This window comes from Petaurus breviceps, unplaced genomic scaffold, assembly GCF_028583685.1.
Source record: "Petaurus breviceps papuanus isolate PSGF00001 unplaced genomic scaffold, PetGlider_PUasm1.0 129, whole genome shotgun sequence".
Taxonomy (NCBI): Eukaryota; Metazoa; Chordata; class Mammalia; order Diprotodontia; family Petauridae; genus Petaurus; species Petaurus breviceps.
In genome coordinates this window covers 4,563,434-4,587,298 of record NW_027185665.1, presented here as the reverse complement: position 1 = coordinate 4,587,298, position 23,865 = coordinate 4,563,434, and the positions used below count along the sequence as shown (strand labels likewise).

Sequence of the window (23,865 nt, the reverse complement as noted above, 5' to 3'; positions counted from 1 at the left end):
CTGAGTCATACTTTGGCCTTTAATATCCGGCATGCTTGGTAACAAATGGGGTGTTAACTCCATTGCTCAACTGTTTTGTTCTCTTTTGTTGGCTATTCTTTCATCTTACTGATAAAAGAAGTATATGAAAGGATAAGCATCAGTGAACCCAGTCTAGTTGTTTTAGTGGTGACTGAGCAATCTCCAGTGGGTGTCTTCATATTTGGTTTCTGTCTAGTCATTTGCCACGATCTGTAAACCAATGAAGAAAGGTGGATTCCTTTCAACCTGTATTTGAAATGGCCACATGGGTACATAAATGAACAAATTTTCCTATTATCTGTTAATAGCATTTGACTGTAGTTAGAAGTAATACATAAATCATCCTAGGATCCTAAACAGGACTTGACTAGGCCCAAGGGCCCAAAAATACTGCTCCCATCCAGAGTATGTAATTTATCTCTTCTGAGATCTTTCTGTGGAATATCTTCACAGGAGAATGAGGACCGTGTGCTTTATAAGGGCCTTATTTCTGGAAAGGGAAGAAGTTAGGGGCAAGAACTAAAGAAGTATAGCTTTTTGGAAGCAAGGACAAGCAAAATCACAACACTTAAGGTATGAATTTATGACTAACTTGCAGGCTTTCAGTGGAATTGGCAGCAACTGCTATACACTACAGCAATCAAAGAAAGCTAACATGATCTTAGACTGCATGGTGTCCAGAACTAGGGAAATGATCATTCCTATAGTTATTGTGATCAGACCCCACATGAAGTCCTGTGGTCGGTCCCAAGGACTGCATTTGTTAGCAAAGACAGTGATGATATAGAGAGATTTGGGAGGGGGAGGAATATTCAGGATGGTGAAGGAGCTCAAGATCATGTTTAACGTGGAACAGGCACAACTCGGAGAGTTGTAAGCTGTCATTCGGAAGAGGAATTGGGCTTGTTCTCCTTGGCCCCAGGAGACAGAACTAGGAAGAGTGGATGGCAGTTTCAGAGAAGAACTTTTGACTTAATGATAGGAAATTACTTCCTGCTGACTAGAGCTATACAGAATAGAATGGGCAGCCTCAGGAAGTGTCAGGGATATTGTAGAGAATGCTTCTTCTCTTGTTCAGGTTGTTCATTTGAACTGGATGGCCCCTGAAGCACCTTCCAGTTCTGAGGCTCTGGGTATTGTTACAAGATTTTGTAATTGTTGAAAGGTTCTCAATTAGACTACACCAAAATCTACTTGCCTAAAATTTCTATCTATTGGTTCTAGTTCTTAACCTTTGGAGAATTTCTGTTTCCTGAAATAACTCTCACACATACTAGTCCTTCAGATTTTTGAAGAAAGTTATCGTATCCAACTCCATTTCTTCCCAATCCTGAATATCCCTGAGTCTTTCAATTATTTGATTTTATTCATCCTTTCCTCATATAGCATGATTTACAAATGCCTCATCATCCTGGTCACCCCCTTGTGGACATATTCAATTTCATATTTCAAATGAAAGGCAAATGAATTTCTTCACTGTAAATATAAAAACGCATTCAAAGCCAATTTCTGAATCATTTTAAAATATGCTATTTTGAATTCTACATACCACTGTATTTTCCTTTTGCATGTGTCACTTATCTTGCAACTGAAAAATATCTGAGGCAAAAGAAATTACATAGTTCAGAGCCTTCAACTCAATATGTTTCTTTCCAATTAAGCTTAGTAAACAGAATTAAAATTAACCAGCTATACTGTACTAGTATAATGGAGGCCAAAGAGAGAAATAACTGACTTCTTAAAAGAGACCTTGAAAACCAAGGTAAGGATGTTAATTGCTGCGCTTTGGCAATCAGTATAGGAAGGTACAGTTTGGCGTGATATCTCCCTTACTAATGAAATGAACCTCATGTTCAACTCTGAATATGTCCATCCTGTGCTCATAGATGACAGATGACAGACAGTAGTTTTGAGTGAGTATAGGAATAACCTGGATCTTTCTAAGAGAGTCCTCACTGCTAAAGACTTGATTTAATTGTGATTTTTTTTTCTTTTTTGGTCAAAACAGTTGTATGGGAATGTAACTATAGTGGAGACCATGGGGAAAATACGGTGATCTTGTTTTATAAAATTGCAAATACAGTACTGAATTCCACATTTGAATTCCCACATTTTCTAGAAAAATAAAACATATTCATAGGGCTAATAGAAAAGTTGCCATAGAGTCCTTTATTTTAGAATGTAGAAATCAAGTGAGACCATTTGACATGGAGCTTTCTGTTTTCTTAATGTATGTTAAGTACTTATAGGTATGTGGCATTGACCAGTAATCTCTCTCTTTCATTTATTTATTTTTGCTTTCTTTTCTGAAGAGGAGAAAGCAGGGAAGTTGGGGTTGAGTGACTTGCCCAAAGTTACACAGCTAGAAAGTGTGTCAAGTGTCTGAGGCCGAATTTGAACTCAGGGCCTCCTTACTCCATGGCACAGTGCTCTATTGACTAAGTCACCTAGCTGCCCTTTGACCAGTAATCTCAAAAATATTTTCTTTCATAGTGACCTTCATGTCTGTTTTTAGCTTCCTTTACTATATCAGACATATAAGATTTTTGTGACTATAGAGCTATTTTTCATGTTTTATAGAAAAATGGGATTCTTCCTAGTTAAAAATATGTCCAAAAAGTTTTTTTAATGAAGCACCATAGTATGTATAATGTATAGAATTTTTAATATGCTTAATTCTCATTTAATCAGTTTTTTGTCTGTTTGGGGTTTTTATGGAGGGGGGAAAGGCAAGGCAATTGGGGGGGAAGTGACTTGCCCAAGGTCATACAGCTAGTAAGTGTTAAATGTCTCAGGCTGAATTTGTACTCAGGTCCTCCTGACTCCAGGGCTGTTACTCTATTCACTGTGCCACCTAGCTGCCCCTCAGTTAATCAGTTTGAAAAGCTTTTTAACAGCTTTCTATGAGTCCTATCACTATCAAAAATCTTACATATGGCAGTCAGCAGTGTTTATGGAATACCCAGTAAAAGTAAGGCAGTATATGTTTACTCAAGATATTCAGTGTGGTTTTACCCCCAGTGGAAAGTTTTCCAGTTTCAATGAATGCTTGGTAAAGAAAAGTAAATCCTTTTCAACATTCATGTGTTTAGTAGCCATTTGCCGGTTCATCTGCTTGTTCTTGCTGTCTCTGCAGAAAGTATTTTAAAGTCCATTTTAATTATGGTGTATTGCAGTTTAATTTGCTATGACAAAATATTTCCTTGAAAATGAGCACCAAAGAATTAGCATGCCTTCAATATCCAGTTTCCTAGAGTAAATTTCCACACCAAACACAAAATCATTTGGAGAGATGAATCTTTTGACCAGCTACCCCTCATAAATGAAGTAGTTAGTTAAATGCATATGCCATACTTAAAGAGAAACTAAAACGAGTAAATTTGGAAAGTTATCTTAGATAGCTGTAACTCTGATCTGCACTATGTTATAACTTTGGTACAAACTATATACACTATTTTAAATTTTTATATACAAATTTTTTAAAGTTCTATAGATCTCTGTGTCATCATTTATTGGATAGTTCTGAGTCTTTTATAATTGCTGTGCTAATAATGTGAGAGAGAGTATGATATAGTTGATACTTCCGTACTGAACAGAGTACCTGATATGTATAAGCCCAAATTCATCTGTCAAGGCCATGCACTTTGGGGCTTTTCATTCTGTAAGTTCTAAAGACCACCTTTATTCTTTGATCCTAGTGTGTCGACCACAGGCACAAGTTTCTGTTTCCTCAACTGTAAAATGAAAATAATAGCTATTGTGAAATTCAGATTATAAATATTAATCAGACAGAATGGATTATTGGTAGTAGAAACTGGAGTCATAGAGGCCATTACAATGGGCTTGTAGTCAGATCTTAACTGCACTTCTTGAACAAATCATTTAATCTCTGTGGACTTAAGCTCTTCTTTCATAAACTTAAGTCTATGATTGTTTGATCCAAGTGGATGATGTAGATGTTGTCTGCTGCAGGTAATTTAGGTAGGAATGGAAAGGATGTCTGTTCCTTTTATAAGACATTCTGAAGGAAGAATTGGCAAACTTTAAAACTAATAGGAAAGTAGTTTGAAAAAAATGACTATAATTTGAAGTTTCAGTTTTCTATAAAATTCATGTTTTATACATTTCCGGTGTTTATAGATGAACCAGAATATTTCATTCCACACATGGTAAACTGTTAGAGGTAAATGAATATATAGGGACAGCACCTGGACTAGCAACTTCATTGATATTAGGGAACTTTCTTTCTTTGTTAATACATATCACCAGGTAGACCACTGAAAAATCAGGTAACTTTCCTAGGGTCATTCAGCCAGTATGTTTCAGAGCTAGGTCTTGAACCCAGGTCTTTATTTAATAAATAACTGGTACCAGCACTTGGCTCTGTTTCAGTGGCCATATGTCACAACTCTTATTTTTGATTTCTTCAATCTAACTGACCTCACCATTTCTAAAATAGAAGCATAATACAGCTAGCACAAACAGTTGTTGCACAGGAACCCTGGCAATGAAATCAAATTCCCCAAACTCATCCATTGGCATATCAGTCCAAAATAAACTATCAAAATCTATTTTACAGACCATCCACTTAAATGCCACCCTAAGAGCACAATTGGTAGATAATTGTTACATAGCCTGATGAAATCAGTTACCAAAATAAAAATTCACTGGATTGTGGCCATAGTATGTTAAGAATAAAGAATTTAGAGGGATAAGATTAATGTGATTGATGTGCTTTTAATTAAAACTTGCTTCGCTTTACTTTGAACCATTTTTATTTTCCTTACCATAATTATATAAAGTATATACTAATTTTATTATAGAAATCATTACAAATGCATTATAAAAATACATTAAAATATGTAATGTGTTTGGATAGTTGTTTTCATTTCCATAAATATTTTAGGACAGCTCTAAAATGTTTGTGAACTACTTTGATAATCTTGTGCTTTAAGGCAATAGGAAAAGAGTAAGTCTCTGTAATGGTAGATAAGGAACACCCAGTTAAGGTTTTTACCTTACCACTTAATGCCTGAAGCCCTGAAATATAGGAGTGGCCTCCTACATTCCCTGTCCTGCCACAGGTCGGAGCACACTTCATCTCTTTGGAGCCCACGTTTTAGGAAGGTTATTGATAAACTGAATAGCACCTGAAGCAAGGAAACAGAAATAGCTTGGGGCTCTAACTGATGTGATTGGTCAGTCAGTTGAAGGAAAAGAGTGAAGGGAAGGCTAACAAAGGGGACATGAGTCTCCCTTCAAGTACTCAGAAGGCGGTCATGTGGGAGGGATAGACTTCTTTTTGATCCCAGAGGTCGGAGTTAGGAACAGTGGGAAGGGTTGCTAAGAGGGAAATTTAGGCTTCATGAAATTATAACCTGTGTCTCAGGACGCCCAACTCTGGCATTTCATGGACCAGGGCCAGTCCTAAATACTAAAGCAAAAGATCAGTGTCTCTTTAACTTGTTATCATATTTTTTGCCACCCAGACTTTACACTCAAACACCTCAGAATATATTTTATATGTATAATTTATGTCTAGATTTGCATAACTCTGGGTGATGAGTCCCCAGCTCCCATTCAAGGTAACATGCTACTGAATATAGGACAGCCTTTATTTCACATAGAAAATGCAAGTTATAAGAAACTCTTAAGGAACCCATGAACAAATGTAGAAAATACATAAAAGATTTCTCAGTGGACCATAAGCAGTCAACCTGGAAGTAGGTAATACAATGGACAGAGCATAGGGCCTAGAATAAGGAAGACCAGAGTGCAGATATGGCCTCTGACACTTTACTACCTCTATTACCCTAGACATGTCATATAACACTATTCCTCAATTTCTTTAACTGTAAAATGAGAATAATACTAATAGCACCTACCTCCTGATTTGCTGTGAGGCATAAATGAGATCGTATTAATAAGGTACTTAGCACAATACCTGGCAAATAGTAGGCGCTTAATAAATGCTCATTTCTTTTCCTTGCTAGCCAAATAAATTTCAATTTGAGGAAGCCTTACTCACTGAGACCTAATTGAGAGTTATCTGCCTAAGGTGTTGCTTAACATGCCCATACTATAAGGAAAGGTATGAGCTATCACAGGGTCCCAGCAGAGTCACTTTCTAATGAGCTCATCAGAATTATCTACCCCAACACTCCTACCCTGCTTACTTATAGAAGAACTTCTTCACAGCTCTCAGAAAGTGAAGCCATGGTAATACAGTACATTTCCCCTCATTGGAAGTCTAACAACAAAGGCAGAATGACGATTTGTAGAGTGTCAAGCCGGTGAGCATTTGTTCCAGTGGGGCTTCTTTTTCAAGTACGGGCTGAACCCAAGGACCTCTGAAGTTCCTTCCAGATGTGAAACTCTGTGATTCATCTTCCTAAAATACTGACTTTGTTTTGTGTTCAACAAGCCTTTATTAAGCACTTGTTTGCTTTGTGCTAGATCTCCAGAGTTAAAACAACTTTTTTGCCCTCATAGTGTTTGTAGTCTCTTTTAAAGATAAAGAGGAATCAAAAATATCTTTGGGCTATAAGCAGAGGTGATGCTATTGACAGAGATAGGAAAGTGAGGAAGAAGAATAGACTTAGGGGTATAGATGATGAATTAGACTCAGATAAAGATGTCTTTTAGACATTTGGAAACACTTTATGCTAAAAAAAATTTGTGGGAACTAATAAAGGTAAACAAATTTTTCAATATTTTATAGACATCTAAAAATAGAACTAATTTATTTATATTAATAGCATACTTTATGTCATTATATTAGGAAAAATTAAAATTGTTAAAAATAGAAACAAGTATTAAAGTAATCACACTACTTTTAGCACCCTATCCTTTTGCTTTCTGTCCTTAATTTTCTCATTCTGCAATTTTATCTACCAGTTGTACTGGATGTATTACAACTGTAGTTTATACAAACAAGAAATACAATTATAAAAGATGAATTAGATAACCTTGATTACTTGAAATTGAAAAACTTCTGCAGAGACAACATTAATTCATCTAGGAGAAGAAGAGAAGTAGTTGATGAGGGGGGAAAAACTTCCTATCAAATTTCTCTGATAAGGGTTTGGTATCCAAGATATATAAACTATCTGTCTCTCTGTGTATGCATATATACACTCATATATATGTATCTGTGTATAAATATACATATCTTTATGTGACTAATAGCCATTTTCATAGTATATGTATGTATGACTAATAGTCATTACATGATCAAAATATATGAACAAAATTCTCAAAAGAAGTGAAAAGTATTTACAACTACATGAAAAAAATGCTACAAATCACTAATAAGAGGAATGCAAATCAAAACAACCCTGAGGTTTCACTTCACACCCTGCAAATTGGCAAAAGTAATTTTTTAAATGGTGATAGTCGATGTTGGAGGGGTTGCAAAAAGATAGGCACACTAATAAATTATTGGTGTAATTGTGAAATAGTACAATCATTTTAGAAAGTAATTTGCAGTTATGCAGATAAAGGGACTAAAATGTCCATGCCCTTTGGCACAGAGACTCTTTTACTGAGCTTAAAACTCCAGGGAAGCCATTGATAAGAGGGGGGAAAAGTCCCCATATACTCTAAAACATTTATAGCAATACTTTTTTGTGATAGCTAAGAGTTGGAAATAAAGTAGATGCTCATCAGTTGGGGAATGGCTAAACAAATTGAGGTACATGAATATAATGGAATATTACTTTGCTGTAAGAAGTTATGTGTGTTGGGGCGGCTAGGAGGCGCAGTGAGTAAGAGCACCGGCCCCAGAGTCGGGAGGACCCGGGATCGGTTCTGGCCTCAGATACCTAATACCCACACAAAAAAAAATTGGCCATGTAACCTTGGGCAAGTTACTTAACCCCAATTGCTTTAAAAAAAAAAAGTTATGATGTGTCACAAATACAGAGAAGCATGGAAAGATTCTACATGAACTGATTCAGAGTAAAGGAAGCAGAGCCAAGAAGACAATATGCACAATAAATACAACAGTATAAATTGTAATAACTACTACAGACCAAAAAGTCAAAAGTGAATTTAAAAAATTACAAAAATTAAAGCAAGACTCAAAGGAAGAGTGATGAGAGAGGATTCTCCCACCCCCTTTGTGGAGGTGGAAGGTCCACAAGTGTTTCACATTGCATATGTTTTCAGACCTTTTCAATGTTTTCATCAGTTGGGCAGACTCTTTTTCCCCCTCTATAAATATTCTCATATTAGATTGGGTCTCGGTGGGGGGGGGCAGTAGAGAGATACTTGCAGTAACTATGGTGATGTCAGGAGTATAAAATATCAATAAAAAACTTTTTTAATGAAACTAGTTTTAAAAAATAAACTAGTTTAGACAAAGAGATTTTGACAGTTTAGCTTGGACTGGCTGCCTCAGTGTGTTCTGTTGTGTGTGTTAGAGAAAGTTCATTTCTCCTGTTTGTATGGAACATTTGTTTTAGGGCCAGTTGTTTACTGAGTACTCGTCTCTCTCCTGGTGGCATTTCATCCTATGCTACTGTGTGTATGTATGTTCTTGTCTCCAAGACTAGATTATACAAGATTAGAGGGCAGGAATTTCCTCTGTTTTTCAAATGCAGTACTTGAACTTAAAACTGGTAAAAAAAAATTTAAACTAAAGTTTAATTGACATTGGCTGTCTTAGCAATTGGATTTTATGTATGAAGCAAATTATTCATTCCATTATATGGTTTATTTTTATATCTTTATTTATGAGTGTTCATTCTCGTGCATTTTATTTCCTAAATTGTATTTATGTCAACATCCAATGAATAAATTGCATTTATTAAAACATGAATGTTACGATTAAAATTTTTTCTTTATGGGTTTATTTGTTCTCTCAGGCTTATTATATTATGCAGGACATGGCTATGAAAACTATGGGAACAGTTTTATGGTTCCTGTGGATGCTCCAAATCCATATAGGTCTGCAAATTGCCTGTGTGTGCAAAGTATACTTAAATTGATGCAAGAAAAAGAGACCGGACTCAATGTGTTCTTGTTGGATATGTGTCGAAAAAGGTAAATAAAGTTTTTATTCTTTGTTAAATAGTGAGTTTATTCTAACTAATGAAATCTTAATCTCCGAGGATTCAATCTACAAAAATCAGAATGACTGACATTAAATGAAATGAAAAGGTAATTCTTATCTAAATAGATATTAGATCTCTGCTGAAAACTAAAAATAGAAACTATATGTGTATATGTGTCTACATATACATATATATGTTTATATGTAATAAAAATTTATCTTTTATTTAGCATGTACCATAATTCAAACAAAAGCTACTTCAGTTCATGGATTTTAGATTACTGATTTACTATCTTTAGGAAGAAATTATGTTCATCAAAAAATTTATTTTCATTTAGTTATTTCACTCTCCATATGTATGATGCACAGGGCATAAGAGTATTAAACTTATAGATGATATGCCAATATCATTGTAACATATGAAGGATTTAATGCTGGACTTGGAGTCAGGAACACCTAGACTCAGATCTGACTTCTGATACTGACTACACACTATGAGCAAAACACTGGACTTCTCCGACCTCATTTCCCTACCTGATTAAAATGGGAATAGGGCTTCATATTTACTTGTGTTATATGTTCACCAGTAGAATTTAAGTTCCTTGAGGGGAGGAACTGTGTGTGTGGTTTTTTAAAAATTATATTAAAAAATTTTTAAATAAAAAAAATAAAAATTATATTAAAAATTCTATAGAGCACCAACTCTGGAGTCACGGGAACCTGAGTTCAAATCCGGCCTCAGACACTTAACACAAAACTAGCCGTGTGATCGTGTACAAGTCACTTAACTCCAATTGTCCCCCAGAAAGCAAAAAAATATATATATTTTTGTATTTCCAGTGCCTTGTACATCTTAGGCATTTAATAAATATTGTTGAATTAGGAAACTCCTAAAGAATAATGAACCTCCTTTCCCAACTATCTTCAAAATGTCTCCATATTGATCTTTTTTACCTTTCAGCCAGCCACCCCTCCACCATCATTATCACTACCATTCTCATTCAGATGGCTGCCAAGGTTCAAATCTTTTAATGATTTCAGATCTCTACATCTTAGGTCTGTTAGTTTATCCAGACATTCCTATTCAATCTGACCCAACCTTATTTTAACCTCAGATCACTATACAAACTAATCTTCGGTTTTACTTTCCAAATTTTGATTGTCCAGGAAAGCATCTTCCATTTATAACACTGTTGCTATGGGAATAATTGTTCTCTGTGACCTAAATTTATGAAGCCAGTCGCCATGGTTGAGTAGATTTTACCTGCATTCACATAAGATAAATTGCAAAATTATTCCCACATAATGGATATAGTTCTTGCTGGTGTTTGGTTACTGAAGATGGAGCTCCTATATATAGCTTTATAGGGCTGTGATGAGTCAAATTTCCTGATTCCAACTTCACTGACTTCTGTTTACTTTTCATACTTTTCTGGTTCAGTGGTTCACTTTCTTGGTTGACAGAGCTGATATAGATACTAAATGTGGTTAATATTTTTTTTACATTAGCCTGATGCTAATCGGGTCCACTTTTGTTATAGTTTTTGTTTAAATGTGTAGCGACAGGGTCATAGGTCATAGAATTTAGAGCTTGAAGGGAAATAATCTGGTCTACCACCCTCATTTTACAGGTCAGAAAACTTTGCAGTCCAGAAAGGTGAATTACAGAACAAGTTTTCAAATCTCGATCTTCTAAATCCAAATTCAGCGTTTTTTTCTGCTGTGCTTTGTTAATTTTCTTTTAATTCATTTCAGATTATAATTTATCTGTTGATAAGGATTTAGGAGAAATAAAAACTGATTCTAGGTAGCACTTTAAGATGCTGAGAGTTGTTAGGTGCAGGAAATCCCCACATCATCTGTTCTTGTTCCCCCTTCCTGAGGGAATTCTCTTTTGACCCTTAGTCAGTAGATAGTCACAACTATTTATCATCTCCCAAGTTATTCATCTCTTCTGATCTAAAGGAAGGGAAATGTTGTCAGCTCTGTTTCTCTTCTCATGTGCATATAAGTTGTGCCCCACTTCTTTTGTAGGGATAAAAGAAATGCTGAATGAAGGGAGGAAAAGGGATGCAATCATCAGATAAAATAGTTTGAGAATTACTTCTTTAACCTATTTGTGTATATTTTTTCCAACTCAGAAAATATATATTAAGTACAAGGTTATAATATGGTAGTTTTATTAACATTATTTTTGCTCTTTTAAAGTATTTTTCCCTTTTTATTTCCCTATCTGATGCTTTTATTCTAGAAATGATTATGATGATACCATTCCAATCTTGGATGCCCTGAGAGTCACCGCTAATATTGTTTTTGGATATGCAACGTAAGAAAGCTTAATATTTGTTTCAAATATGCCTTATTTTATAAAACTGACTCCTAATGCATTTTGTCTTTGACTTCCCTATTTATAACCTTTAAGAGTTCCGTTAGAGGCGGCTAGGTGACGCGATGAGTTAAAGTGCCGGCCCCGGAGTCAGGGGGACCCGAGTTCAGTTCCAGCCCCAAAACACTTAACACCCACACAAAAAAACTAGCCGTGTAACCTTGGGCAAGTCACTTAACTCCAATTGCCCTCCAAAAAGACAAAAAAAAAAGTTCCTTTAGTAATGATCTCTTTGCAGATTTGTTACAAGTATATGTGTCTCGTAGTTTCCCTTGGTAGTCAGATTCACCCAGCAATGTTATACTACTTCTTTGAATAGGAACTTCAGACCTAAGAAGGCATATTACTTGTACTAACCAAACAGAATTAGGAAAAGGAAGTCCATCAGTAATTAGGAAAACCTCTATGCTTTGTCACAAATATGGTTCTTATTACTCTTTCGAAGATGCCAAGGAGCAGAAGCTTTTGAAATCCAACATTCTGGATTAGCAAATGGAATCTTCATGAAGTTCTTAAAAGATCGGTTGTTGGAAGATAAGAAAATTACTGTCTTACTGGATGAAGTTGCAGAAGGTAAAAAATGAAAATTAAGGGGAAGCTAGTCCTCCAGGTTCCAATTTTTAGAATTCTTTTCTTCCCATATTTAGGATTATTAAAGTTTGGAGACACTGTTTATTACACATAGTAATTTCTCTTGAAATATATAGTGAAACTCTTAAGTTCTGCAATTCCAGTATATGTTTTCTTTATCTCCCAACTCTCATGATTTTTTACTGTTGGGTTTTTTTTGTTGTTGATAAGTAGTTTTTCAGTCACGTCCAACTCTTTGTGAGTCCATTTCTAGAGTGGTTTGCCATTTCTTTTTCCAGTTCATATTACAGATAATGAAATTGAGTCAGAGTTAAGTGATTTGCTCAGGGTCATACAGCTAATAAGTGTCTGAGGCTGGATTTGAACTCATGAAGATGAGTTTTCCTGGTTCCAAGCCCAGTGCTTTGTCTACTGTGCCACCTAGCTTCCTTTTCACTAGCTGTCTCTCATATCTGGAATGTTCTTCCTTCTCATCTCCGCTCCCTGGATTTTCTGGGTTCCTTCAAGATTCAGCTCAAATCACACCACCTACAGGAAACCTCTCCCAGTCACCACCACTGTGAGTGCTTCCCTTCTGAGATTATCTTGTGTTTATACAAGATTATCTTGTATTCTTGGTAGAGAGTTGTTTGAATGTCTTATATACCCTATAAGAATGTGAGCTCTTTGAGGACAAAGGCCATTTCCTCAGTATTCTCAATAAAACAAGATTAAGCTATATGATTTCTAAGTATGAGAGTAAGGAAAGTTTTCATAGATACACTGTGAGAAAAAAAGCTGGTGTCATGCATATAAAGGGTTTTGGTTTTCTTTTTTCATTCTGGGGAGGGTTAGGAAATAGGAATAGGTTCCTCCAAAAAATGAGTTGAAAATATAAAGAAGGGTAGAAGCATGACCTCCGAGTGGCTCCAGCTTCCACCTTCCCCAATCCATATAAAAAGGGGACTCTGAACAAACTTTGGAGCTGCAGAACCCACAAAATGACACAGAGAAGATAACCTCCCTCTGAGGACAGCCCGGCAGGCCAGCAGGAATCAGCCAGCGCAGCACTGTGGGAGCCGAGCCAGGGCCCGTGTGAGCTGGAGGTTTTAGCCCCAGGGAAGACCTGACCAGCCACCGGCAGGAGGGACTCCAGATCAGAAGCAGCTGTGGCAATCCAGAATTATCAACACATAGATGCAAAGCATAAAGTGAGAGGTCAGTGCAGTCTGGACTTTGGGACCCAGTAAGTGGGAATGCATTGGCTTTTGCCTCTGGGGCGAGAAGCCACTGAGTTGTTGGTACCACATGGCAACTTCAGCTCCTGGCCTTCAGAGTGTAGGGGGACTAAGCGACCAGTCTGAGGAGTAATTGTGCTTGCTTTAACCTCCTTGGATCTAAATTGCAGTCTAGGGTGGAGGTCCTGGGGTGTGTGTCCAGCTTGCCAGAGCATGTGGAGGCCTCAGAGAGGGCACCCATCTAATACCTCCAGCAGCTGAGAAAACCCCAGCATTTGGGATGAAAGCTCCCCTGTCGGTGGCAGAGTCCTATTGTGGCAAAAAGCCCAGGGTCAAGTGACTGAGGGGCGACATGACCAGGCAAAGGAAACAAAGCAGACAGAACATTCCAACATTAGACTCCTATTTGGGGGACAAAAAGGAGCAAAGCATGGAACGGGAGGAAGACAGGGAAGTCAGAACTCCTGCACCAAAAGCTTCAAAGGAAAACATGAGCTGGTTACAGGCCATAGAGGACCTTAAGAAGCAGATAAGAGAAGTGGAGGAAAAATTGGGAAGAGAAATGAGAATGCTGCAAGAAAATTACGAAATGAGAGTCAACAGCCTGACTGAGGAAAGTAACACCTTAAAAAATAGACTAACTCAAATGGCAAAGGAGGCTCAAAAAGGCAATGAAGAGAAGAATGCCTTAAAAAGTCGAATTTGCCAGATGGAAAAAGAATCTCAAAAGCTCACTGAGGAGAATCATTGCTTCAGAATTAGACTGGAGCAAATGACTTTATGAGAAATCAAGATGCTGTTAAACAGATCCAAACAAATGAAAGAATAGAAGGCAATGTGAAATATCTCATGGGAAAAACCACTGAGCTGGAAAATAGATCCAGGAGAGATAATTTAAAAATGATTGGACTACCTGAAAGCCATGATCAAAATAAGAACCTAGAAATCATCCTCCAGGAAGTTCTCAAAGAAAACTACCCTGATGTTTTAGAACCAGAGGGCAAAACAGACGTTGAAAGAATCCACTGATCACCTTCTGAAAAAGATCCCAAAAAGAAAACTCCTAGGAATATTATACCCAGGTTCCAGAATTCCCAGATTAAGGAGAGAATATTACAAGCAGCCAGGAAGAAACAATTTGAATATTGTGGAAACACAATCAGGATAACTCAGGATCTGGCAGCTTCTACACTAAGGGATCGAAGGGCTTGGATTATGATATTCCGGAGGGCAAAGGAGCTGGGATTAAAACCAAGAATCACCTACCCAGCAAAACTGAGTATCATGTTTCAGGGGAAAATATGGTCATTCAATGAAATAGAGGACTTTCAAGCATTCTTGATGAAAAAACCAGAGTTGCATAGAAAATTTGACATTCAGATACAAGAAGCAAGAGAAGCATGAGAAGGTAAACTGAAAAGAAATCATAAGGAACTTACCAAGTTGAACTATTATACATGGAAAAACAATAATTGTAACTGATGAAACTTTTCTCAGTATGAAAATAGTTGAAGGGAATAGAAATATATACATATGTCTATATATGAGGGTATATGGGCATATGAATACTACATATGTGAATGTGTGTATATATGTTTACAGGTATACATAGATAGAGGGCATAGGACCAATTTAATAGGAAGGGATGATACTTAAAAGGTGAAATTGAGAGGTGAGAGAGGAATATAATAAGAGGAGATGGGGAGAGACAGAATGGGGTAAACTATCTCATATAGAAGAAGCAAGGGAAAATGATTACAATGGAGGGGTAGAACCGGAAGGCAGAAGGGAATTATTCCCATTGAATTTGACTTGAGGAGGGGATGAAATACACACCAAAGAAATATCTCACCCTACAGGAGAGTGGGGGGGAGGGAAGTTGGAAGCATCCACTTTTGAAAAGGGACGGGATCAAAGTAGAGAATAGAACAAGTGGAAGGTGAGATAGGAGGGAGGGAAATATAGTCAGTCTTTTACAATATATCTACTATGTTATCGTTTTGCATTAGCTGCACATGTACAACCTATACTGAATTGCTTATCTTCCCAGTAAGGGTGGGTGACAAGGGAGGAAGGGATTGAATCTGGAATTCAAAGTTTTAAAATCAAATGTTTAAATACACACACACACACACACACATACACACACACACACATATACATGTGTGTGTATATATATATACTATTATTAATACTATTTTACATGTAATTGGGAAATAAGATATATACAGGCACTGGGGCATAGAGATCCACCATGCCCTACTGCAAAAGTAGAAAGGGGTATGGGAGAAAATATGAGAGACAGCAGATTGGAGGAGGGGATATCCTGTGGGACTGCTATTTTGGGGCGGTGGGTAGGGGAAAAATGGAGAAAATTTGTAACTCAAAATCTGGCGGAAATAAATGGTGTAAATCAGAAGTTAATAAAGCATTTGAAAAATGGAAAAAGAAAATACAAAAAAGTCCAGAAAGAATCACACATAAGCAGGACGACTTTGAAAATCACATGTCGAATTTATTATATACTTTAAAAAGAATAGAGATTTGTAGTTTTATGCACAATCCTTTTTCTGACATGCAGAGATTATGAACATGCTCATTTTACTTAGTGTTTTTTTTTAATGGAAAACAGATTTTAAAAAGAGAAAAGATAAAAAGAATACAATGGAATAGTACTGTGTCTTAAGAAATGATTACTATAAAGTATTCAAATCAAATCAAGGAACTGAAGCAGAGTAAAATAAGGAAAAAACAGGAAAACACTATACACAATAGGTACACCTATGTAAATGGATTGAATGGAAAAAAATGGAACTGAATATTGTATAATTATAATGAAGATGAGTGGCCCTAGAAACGAGATAAGAAAACGTCTTCTCTTCTTTGCAGAGGTGAAGGATTATAGGTGTGGGACATTGTATATACTATCAGACTCAGTTGATTTGTTGGTTAATTTTTCTAAACTACTTCTTATTCTTTTTTATTTCTAAAAACCAGTTCTCTTTCACAAGGAAGGGCTCACTGAGTAAAATGAATAAAGTGTGGGAGAACATGTTCAGAAGTGATATTAAAAACAAAAAATTAATTTTTAAGAGCTTCTGGCTTCTTCATTTGTAACTGTATACTTTATCTTTGAGCAAACAGAACAGCTTTTTTCTTAGACTAACAAGGTGCCTCCTGAAAGGAGGCTTTTTTAAAGTATATTATGTATACTTCACTTCCCTTAAAAACTTCAAAAAATTTTAAAAGACTTGCCCAACTTTTTAAAATTTGGACAACTTTGTTTACCATTGTGACTCTTCTTTTGAGCCCACTGTTCTTTGAACCCACTAATTTTGTTTGTTTATATATTCTGGAATAAGAATCACATTTCACTTTGCTCAGACTGCTTTACTACATTTATCAGCAGTGTAGAATATAACATTGTAGTAATTTAAAAAGAAGAGAATAATACTGTGATTCTTATTTAGTTAACTGAGTAATATGTCATTAATATGGTTCAAAGTAGATCATGATATATTTAGAACAATGATCAGTATTTTATTTTGAAATTGTACAAGATTAACTAATTGGTAATATTAGCTGATCCATTCAAAAATTATACTGAATTTTGGGTTTGGAAACAATCCTGAGAAACCCACCTACTTCTGCTTTTAATTAAGATCTCAATGTTGCTTGTTTTGTTTATGTTTTCTCTTTTGCAAAATAAAAAATATATTTTGAAATTTTGATCATCACTTGGGTATTCCCACCCAACGCCCATATAATTAACCTTGAGAGAGAGATGTATATATAGGAGAATAATTTATAGAAATTAGAGTAAGGTAATTGAAAGCAAGAAAAAATAAACGTATTGATAAGATGATTATATTAGTGAGAGAAATCATTGTCTGAATCCTTACATGTGTGTTATATGTCTATATGTATGTGTGCATATTATACATATGTATGTGTGAATATGTTATCTTTTTTAGATATGGGAAAATGTCACCTAACCAAAGGCAAGCAGGCCTTAGAGATTCGAAGCAGTTTATCTGAAAAGAGGGCACTTACTGATCCCATACAACAAACATTATGTTCTCCAGAATCCTTGGTGCGAAATTTACAATGGGCCAAAGCACATGGTACAGTAATTTTTTGTAAAATCTTTCTAGAAATGTATTCATATGACTATATAGTTTTTTAATTGCTATTATTTCTTCCAACTTTATTATAAAAGCACTGTAGCCTTAATAGGGAACATAGAGTTGAATCAGGCTCTCAATTCATTTGCATTTAATTTCAGTATGATGTTGGACAGAGACTAACAGCCCTATAAGTAGAATGAACATATTATAATTGTTTAACTGGTCAACTCTTCATATTGAGGAAATATTTATTAAGCTAATGCATTATTTAGATCCTTCTCCATCTATACTTTATTCTGTTTAATTCTATGTTGGCAGTACTCTGAGGATTGGTATAAGAAGCAAAAACAATTTTGGACACTTAGAAGGGACCTCTGTACTATGTATAAATCTGTTATCATGGATAATTGGAAGTTAGCTATATTTGTTGAACACCCATAACACACTGTCACTAAATATAATAGTCTTAAGTAAGATTTAGATTTTCTCTAAATAAATTAATGTTAATGCACATTCAAAATGTAAAGTTCCATATAAATATTGTAGCCCATCCACAATGAAAAGTGGGTATTAGATGATTTCACAAACTGAATCATTTTTAAAAGTATCAAAACGTACCATATGCATCATTGAGCATTAATTCAACAAATATTCTTGAACACCTATTGTACTATCCACTTTCAGAGACATAAAGACAGTCAAACATGGTCCCTCCCACCAGGAAAGTGGTTTATCTAACCACTCAGTTAATCTAACTGAAGAGCCTAAAGTGTAATAGATGAAGTATGTGTGCTTTATCAAGGCTGTTTTAATTTAGCTTTTTAAATAATAACTTAAATATGCACATTTTTTTCAGAGCTTCCAGAAAGTATGTGTCTTGATTTTAAATCTGGTGTTCAGATTCAGCTAGGATTTGCAGCTGAGTTTTCCAATGTCATGATAATCTATACAAGAATAGTACACAAACCACCTGAAATAATGATGTGTGAAGCCTATGTTACAGATTTCCCATTTGTAAGTTACTCATTTCTCTTATTACCTTTTTTACAATATTCATTTATTGAGAAGTAAGATGCTTCCAATCTTATAACAGATATATGATTTTAGAGATAGAAGTGTCTTATGTTAGCGATAATGATCATAATTTTGAAAAATTGATTACCAAGCTATTTTGTTATTTAGTGTTTTAGAGTATAAAAAAATACATTAATTCAGAAAAGGCAGCCTTAAAATATTATTGTGTTCTAAAATGAGGTAATGTGAAAAATAAAATGTACTATAAAAATGGAAATTACCATGACTTTATATTTTAAACTCTGATAAATCTCATCTAAACCCACATCTCTTTGAGCCCTTTGGTGAAATACATTATAATAATTTGCTGGTACAATGGGAATCAGCCACTAATATCATTTCTAAGTATTTAACAGATGAGAAATCTGTTTTGGTATCTAAAGAATACAATAATCTTCTTGTTTGTTTGTTTTGTTTTTTTGGAAAGGGGAAAGCTGGGCAGTTGGAGTTAAGTCACTTGCCCAAGGTCATACAGCTAGTAAGTGTTAAGTTTCTGAGGCCACATTTGAACTCAGGTCCTCCTGACTCCAAGGCCGGTGCTCTATTCACTGCGCCAGCTAGCCGCCCCTACAATAATCTTTTAAAAAGAAAACTATATGCCTTTCCATAGTAAGTTCGCTTTTTCAAGACCCTAGAATGCTTTGAAGAAATAATTTACTTACTGTTAATTAAGGCCTTTAAAATTAAAGGTCAACAGGAGCCCCATGCACATGGCTTGGGCATGTAGGAAGATAATTGTAGCACCATTGTTTATTGATTGCATTTTCATTTTAATGCACATTAAGTGCTTGCTCTCTGGAAGGCATTGTAGAAGGTCTTTTTAGTTCAAGGTAAAGAATCATCTGCATATTACAAAATGTAGGCTATTAAAATGCTGTGTATCATTGTCCATGAAAATAAGTTGATGATGCATCAACTCTTCTCACCCTATTTTTATTATTCAAGTTTTTGATTGAATCTTTGTTTTAAAAATAGTAGTTTTGGTTTCCAATTCCGTTTTTCCTTGTATTTTTCTAGCATATTCTGTTAATAGGTCAGAGATTTACAGCTGGAAGGGACCTTAGACTCACGAAATCCAGACCTCCTTTTTGCATTGAGGAAACTAGGGCACAGCAAGGAAAAGTCACTTATCAGGGGCTCTCTCCTCCTGAGCCCAAGGCCAGTGTCTGGTCTACCACACCACACCCCCTCTGTACTAGAATTGTACCTGACACTAGGATTCTTCTAAGATTTTTCTATGGTATGAAATTGCTGGGTGATTATTACTGATTCGTCTGTTGACTGTCTCAAATTCTCTCAGGATCTAGATGTTGATCCAAAAGATGCAAATAAAGGAACCCCTGAGGAGACTGGCAGCTATTTAGTCTCCAAGGATCTTCCCAAGCATTGCCTCTACACTCGACTTAGTTCACTGCAGAAGTTAAAGGTAATTGTCCCCGTCCTTGAATTTCATGATTCATGAGGTCATATTTGGGAATGTGAATCTTTTGTTTGTCCACAGATACTTCAGTCGCTAATAGGCTGGAATTTGTAGACTGATAATGGTATCCTGGATAAGATATCACTGCCTTGTATTCTGTGGTGGTTGCTGCTTTCTGTGTTGTAAACCTCAAAACTTGGGGCTGTTCAGAAATACTATTATCATTCCTTCTTTTATGGCTAAATTCTGCTTTTAAATATTTTTAGCATTCCTTTATCATTTCCTTGCTGAATAACTTCAAAATAAAGAATAATGAGGTGATTTCCAAAAGTTTAACAGAACGGTATTAGCAGACTCAGTTTTAGAATTCCCAGTACTATTCTGATCTTATTTTTCACTCTTCCACCTGTCTTTTGGGGAGAAATTTTCTCTGTGATTGAGTTTATTAGATCTCTGCTTAGTGTCAGTGTTCTACTTAAGAGTATTTGATAGCTCATAACCTGTTCTAGTTAAGTTTTCTTCCCCTCTCTACCTAAGTAGATTTTTTTTCTATTAAAGTTCCATTCTGATGTTTCATCATGGCATGGAGCAGCTGATCCTGAGTTCTTGGGGGCTAAGTGGGCAGAGCAGAAGTTTGGCCAAGTTCTTCTAGCCTGAAAAGCCTTTCAGTGCAGGCAGGACTAGTGATGAATTCTACATCTGTGGTGTGAGAACCAGCCTGGCTCAGTTTGGAAGAAGCTCAGTGTTAGAGAACTGGACCACCAGGGCTTAATTTTTATCTCATGAAGACCATCTACTAAGTCACTGAGAAGTTGATATTTGCATCAACTGGGGGAGAGTTCAGACTGAATAAGGCAAGGTCTTTAAAGTATTGAAGTAAGAAACAGGTTTTTATAACATTTTCAAACCACTTAGCCATTAAACAGTATAGTAGGTTCATATATTTAAGGTTGATTTTGTCATTGTTGTTCCTTTAGAAATATCTTTGGAGGGCAAGTTTTCTAAGCTGCAACACAGATTTTTTTATAACAATATTTAGGAAGATTGATTTGAGGGCTATATGATTCTGAAATTGGAATAATATTTTAACTCCAGAGAGTAGACACAGACTAACAGTGAAAGAAAAGGCAGCATCTGTGAATTCAGGGAAGATAAAAAGCATTTGGGAAATAGCCAAGAAGAGTTAGATCATGGGTTTGGAGACGGAAAATTATGGGTCCCAAGAAAAGAGATGGGAATTTTTAAATCTTATTTTTACTGATATCTTTTGTTTCCACATCACTTCATTTCCAAATATGTCCTTCCCCTGCCCTACCCAGAGAGCCATCTCTAGTAACAAAGAATAAAAAAAGAGAGAGAAAATTTTCAGCAAAATCAGCATGGCAGCTGTGCTGGACAGTATATGCAGTATTGAGGAAGAAATGTTTAAAGATGATGTATTTTCACTGTTCAAAACATTTTTCTTTTCATTTTTAGGAACACCTAATCTTCACTGTATGTTTATCCTATGAATATCCAGGAATGGAAGATACTATAGAAGAAAGACAGGAAGTGAATGTTGGCAAACCTCTCATTGCTAAATTAGATATCCATCGAGGATTACGAAGGAAGAGTTGCTTTCAGGCTTGTTTCATGCCAAATAGTCCTTGCCAGAACCCTACCCCCACCTCAGTGGCAGCTGAACATTTTCATTCTTCTCCAGACTCATTCCATATTGTTTACAGTTCAGACCCTGATAACTCCGGTAATTGTCATTGCAACCAGACTCCATACAAACTTATTTCAAGTCACGGTGCCCAGAATTATTCATCTCCATTCATTAGAAGTAATGTACCTGTAGAAACAACTGATGAACTGCCATTCACTTTTTCAGAGCAGCTCACATTTTCTGAAAAATAACCATGTTAGTTTGTGAAAATAATATAACTCCTAGATTCCTGATACTCAGTCTTACTTGGGCATGCACTAAATATTTGGGGATTTTAAAGAAAAGGTGCTATTAGGGGAAGCTAAGTCTCCCAGAAAACTCAGGATTATCCTCTTTGAAATGTACATATTGTATAGTTAATTGCAAATATCCTTTTCCTTCACTTTAAGGGTTTTAAATAAGTTGGTTTGTACTGTGTAAATACAGGAATATAGTGTATATAGGGAGAAATAAAAGTGCTTTAAATTATGACTATTTCAAAGTAGGAATAATGGGAATGGAAGTTTTCAACTGAGGCAAGTATCCTGTAGATACTATTTTTAGGGCATGTATTCAAAGATACATTTATCTGAGATCTATATTTCTTTTTTTTTTTTTTTAAAGCAATTGGGGTTAAGTAACTTGCTCAAGGTTACATGGCCAGTTATTTCTGGGTGTGGTGCTGAGTGTCTGAGCCCAGGATTCGATCTCCAGGTCATCCCGACACTGAAGCCGGTGCTCTTACTCACTGAGCCACCTGGCCGCCCCCAAGCAATTGGGGTTAAGTAACTTGCTCAAGGTTACACGGCCAGGTGTTCCTGGATGGATGCTAAGTGTCTGAGCCTAGATTCAATCCCCAGGCCATCCCAACACTGGAGCCGGTGCTCTTACTTGCTGTGCTACCTGGCTGCCCCGAGATCTATATTTCAATATATATCTGTGGAAATACACTTATTTTGATTATCCTGTGATTTTAGGACTTTGTCAAAATTGCTAATGAATGAATAGTTTTACATACACGTCCTTTATAGAACAGTCTAAAATTTCTAGTCCTTTAGATAGTTTTATTTTTTAAAACATGTTGGAGAATATCACAACAGGGAGGGAAGGAATCCTATGGTTTGAGTCAGCATAATAGCAATCTGTATAAATAATCTAACCACGTAAGATGTCCATCCCCATAAGATATGCGTTCTTCAATGATCCCTCCAGCCTTATGAGTTTTATGTTAGTACTCTTAGTTTGATTCCACATAAACATTTTTAAGACTAATCGGGTAATAAGGATGCATTATTAAGCACCTACTAGATGCAATAAGTGGGTTTTTTCCTTCAAATAAGTTAACAATGTTCTTAGAACCTGTTCCATTTCTAACACTGGAGAATTTACCTGTGGAGCTGGGGCTCCACTAACTATCTCACACACTTAAAAGTAATTACTTTTGTTAAGAAAGAGAGTGGAGAATCAGTGGAACATCCTTACATCTGTAAAAAGAAAAGTGACTTTATTCGTTCCTTTTTGTTCTTTCTTATCTGCTACTTTTCAGTTCTTTACCTTTCACAGGAGGCAACCATGGGCTTGCAATACAGTCTTCTGGTTAAACCCACAAAAATTCAGCTGGCTGATACATAATCTATATCAAGATCACTAAGAGGTGGGAGGGGAAAAGAAGTTTAATTTCAGTAAGGGGGCCTGAGATTCATGGGTACCATAAGCAATGCATTCTCAGATTCCCAAAGCAGTTATTTCCTGGATGATTTTATAACATTAAAAACAAAAGTTTATGTGCTATAATATAAAACAAAATTAAAGTTTTCATCTTCATATGAAAAGTTCATAATAATGTGATCATTATTATTTTAGAAATAACAACCTGGCATTAGTTTACCAAATTCTCCTTTTGATTTTATTTGTTAACCTTTGTGTATATTTGTAAATTCTGTGAGGGACGAAAATGAAGGGTTTTTTTTTTTTTATTACTTGCTACTCAGAGTATATTATATGGCTTATTTGTGATTTTTTTTGACAATTTTAATAAAGAAAAATATATTTGCAACGTTAGAAGTACTGTATGCAAAGTTATTCACTATTTATACACATTGGCCAATTTGTAGCTTGAGAATAATGCAATGAATAAATCACTAGCATAAAAATAATTTATACGGCTAGGTGGTGCAGTGAGTAGAGCGCTGGCCCCAGAGTCAGAAGGACCTGAGTTTGAATCTGGCCTCAGACACTTCACACACACACACACACACACACACACACACACACACACACACACACA

General features: G+C 35.9%; 1 protein-coding gene across 2 annotated transcripts in view; it reads left to right on the top strand.

Moving 5' to 3' along the window:
• Positions 1 to 23,634, top strand: part of LOC138173138 (mucosa-associated lymphoid tissue lymphoma translocation protein 1-like) — a 91,618-nt gene extending 67,984 nt beyond the window's left edge. For both annotated transcript variants that reach the window (XM_069103055.1, XM_069103048.1), the window contains 7 exons: positions 8,889 to 9,066; positions 11,328 to 11,402; positions 11,908 to 12,035; positions 17,245 to 17,394; positions 18,254 to 18,411; positions 19,772 to 19,897; positions 21,368 to 23,634. In XM_069103055.1, the coding sequence (XP_068959156.1) occupies positions 8,889 to 9,066; positions 11,328 to 11,402; positions 11,908 to 12,035; positions 17,245 to 17,394; positions 18,254 to 18,411; positions 19,772 to 19,897; positions 21,368 to 21,790 (1,238 nt within the window). In that variant the 3' untranslated portion in view covers positions 21,791 to 23,634. The remainder of the gene's footprint in view (positions 1 to 8,888; positions 9,067 to 11,327; positions 11,403 to 11,907; positions 12,036 to 17,244; positions 17,395 to 18,253; positions 18,412 to 19,771; positions 19,898 to 21,367) is intronic.
• The last annotated feature ends 231 nt before the right edge of the window (positions 23,635 to 23,865 follow it).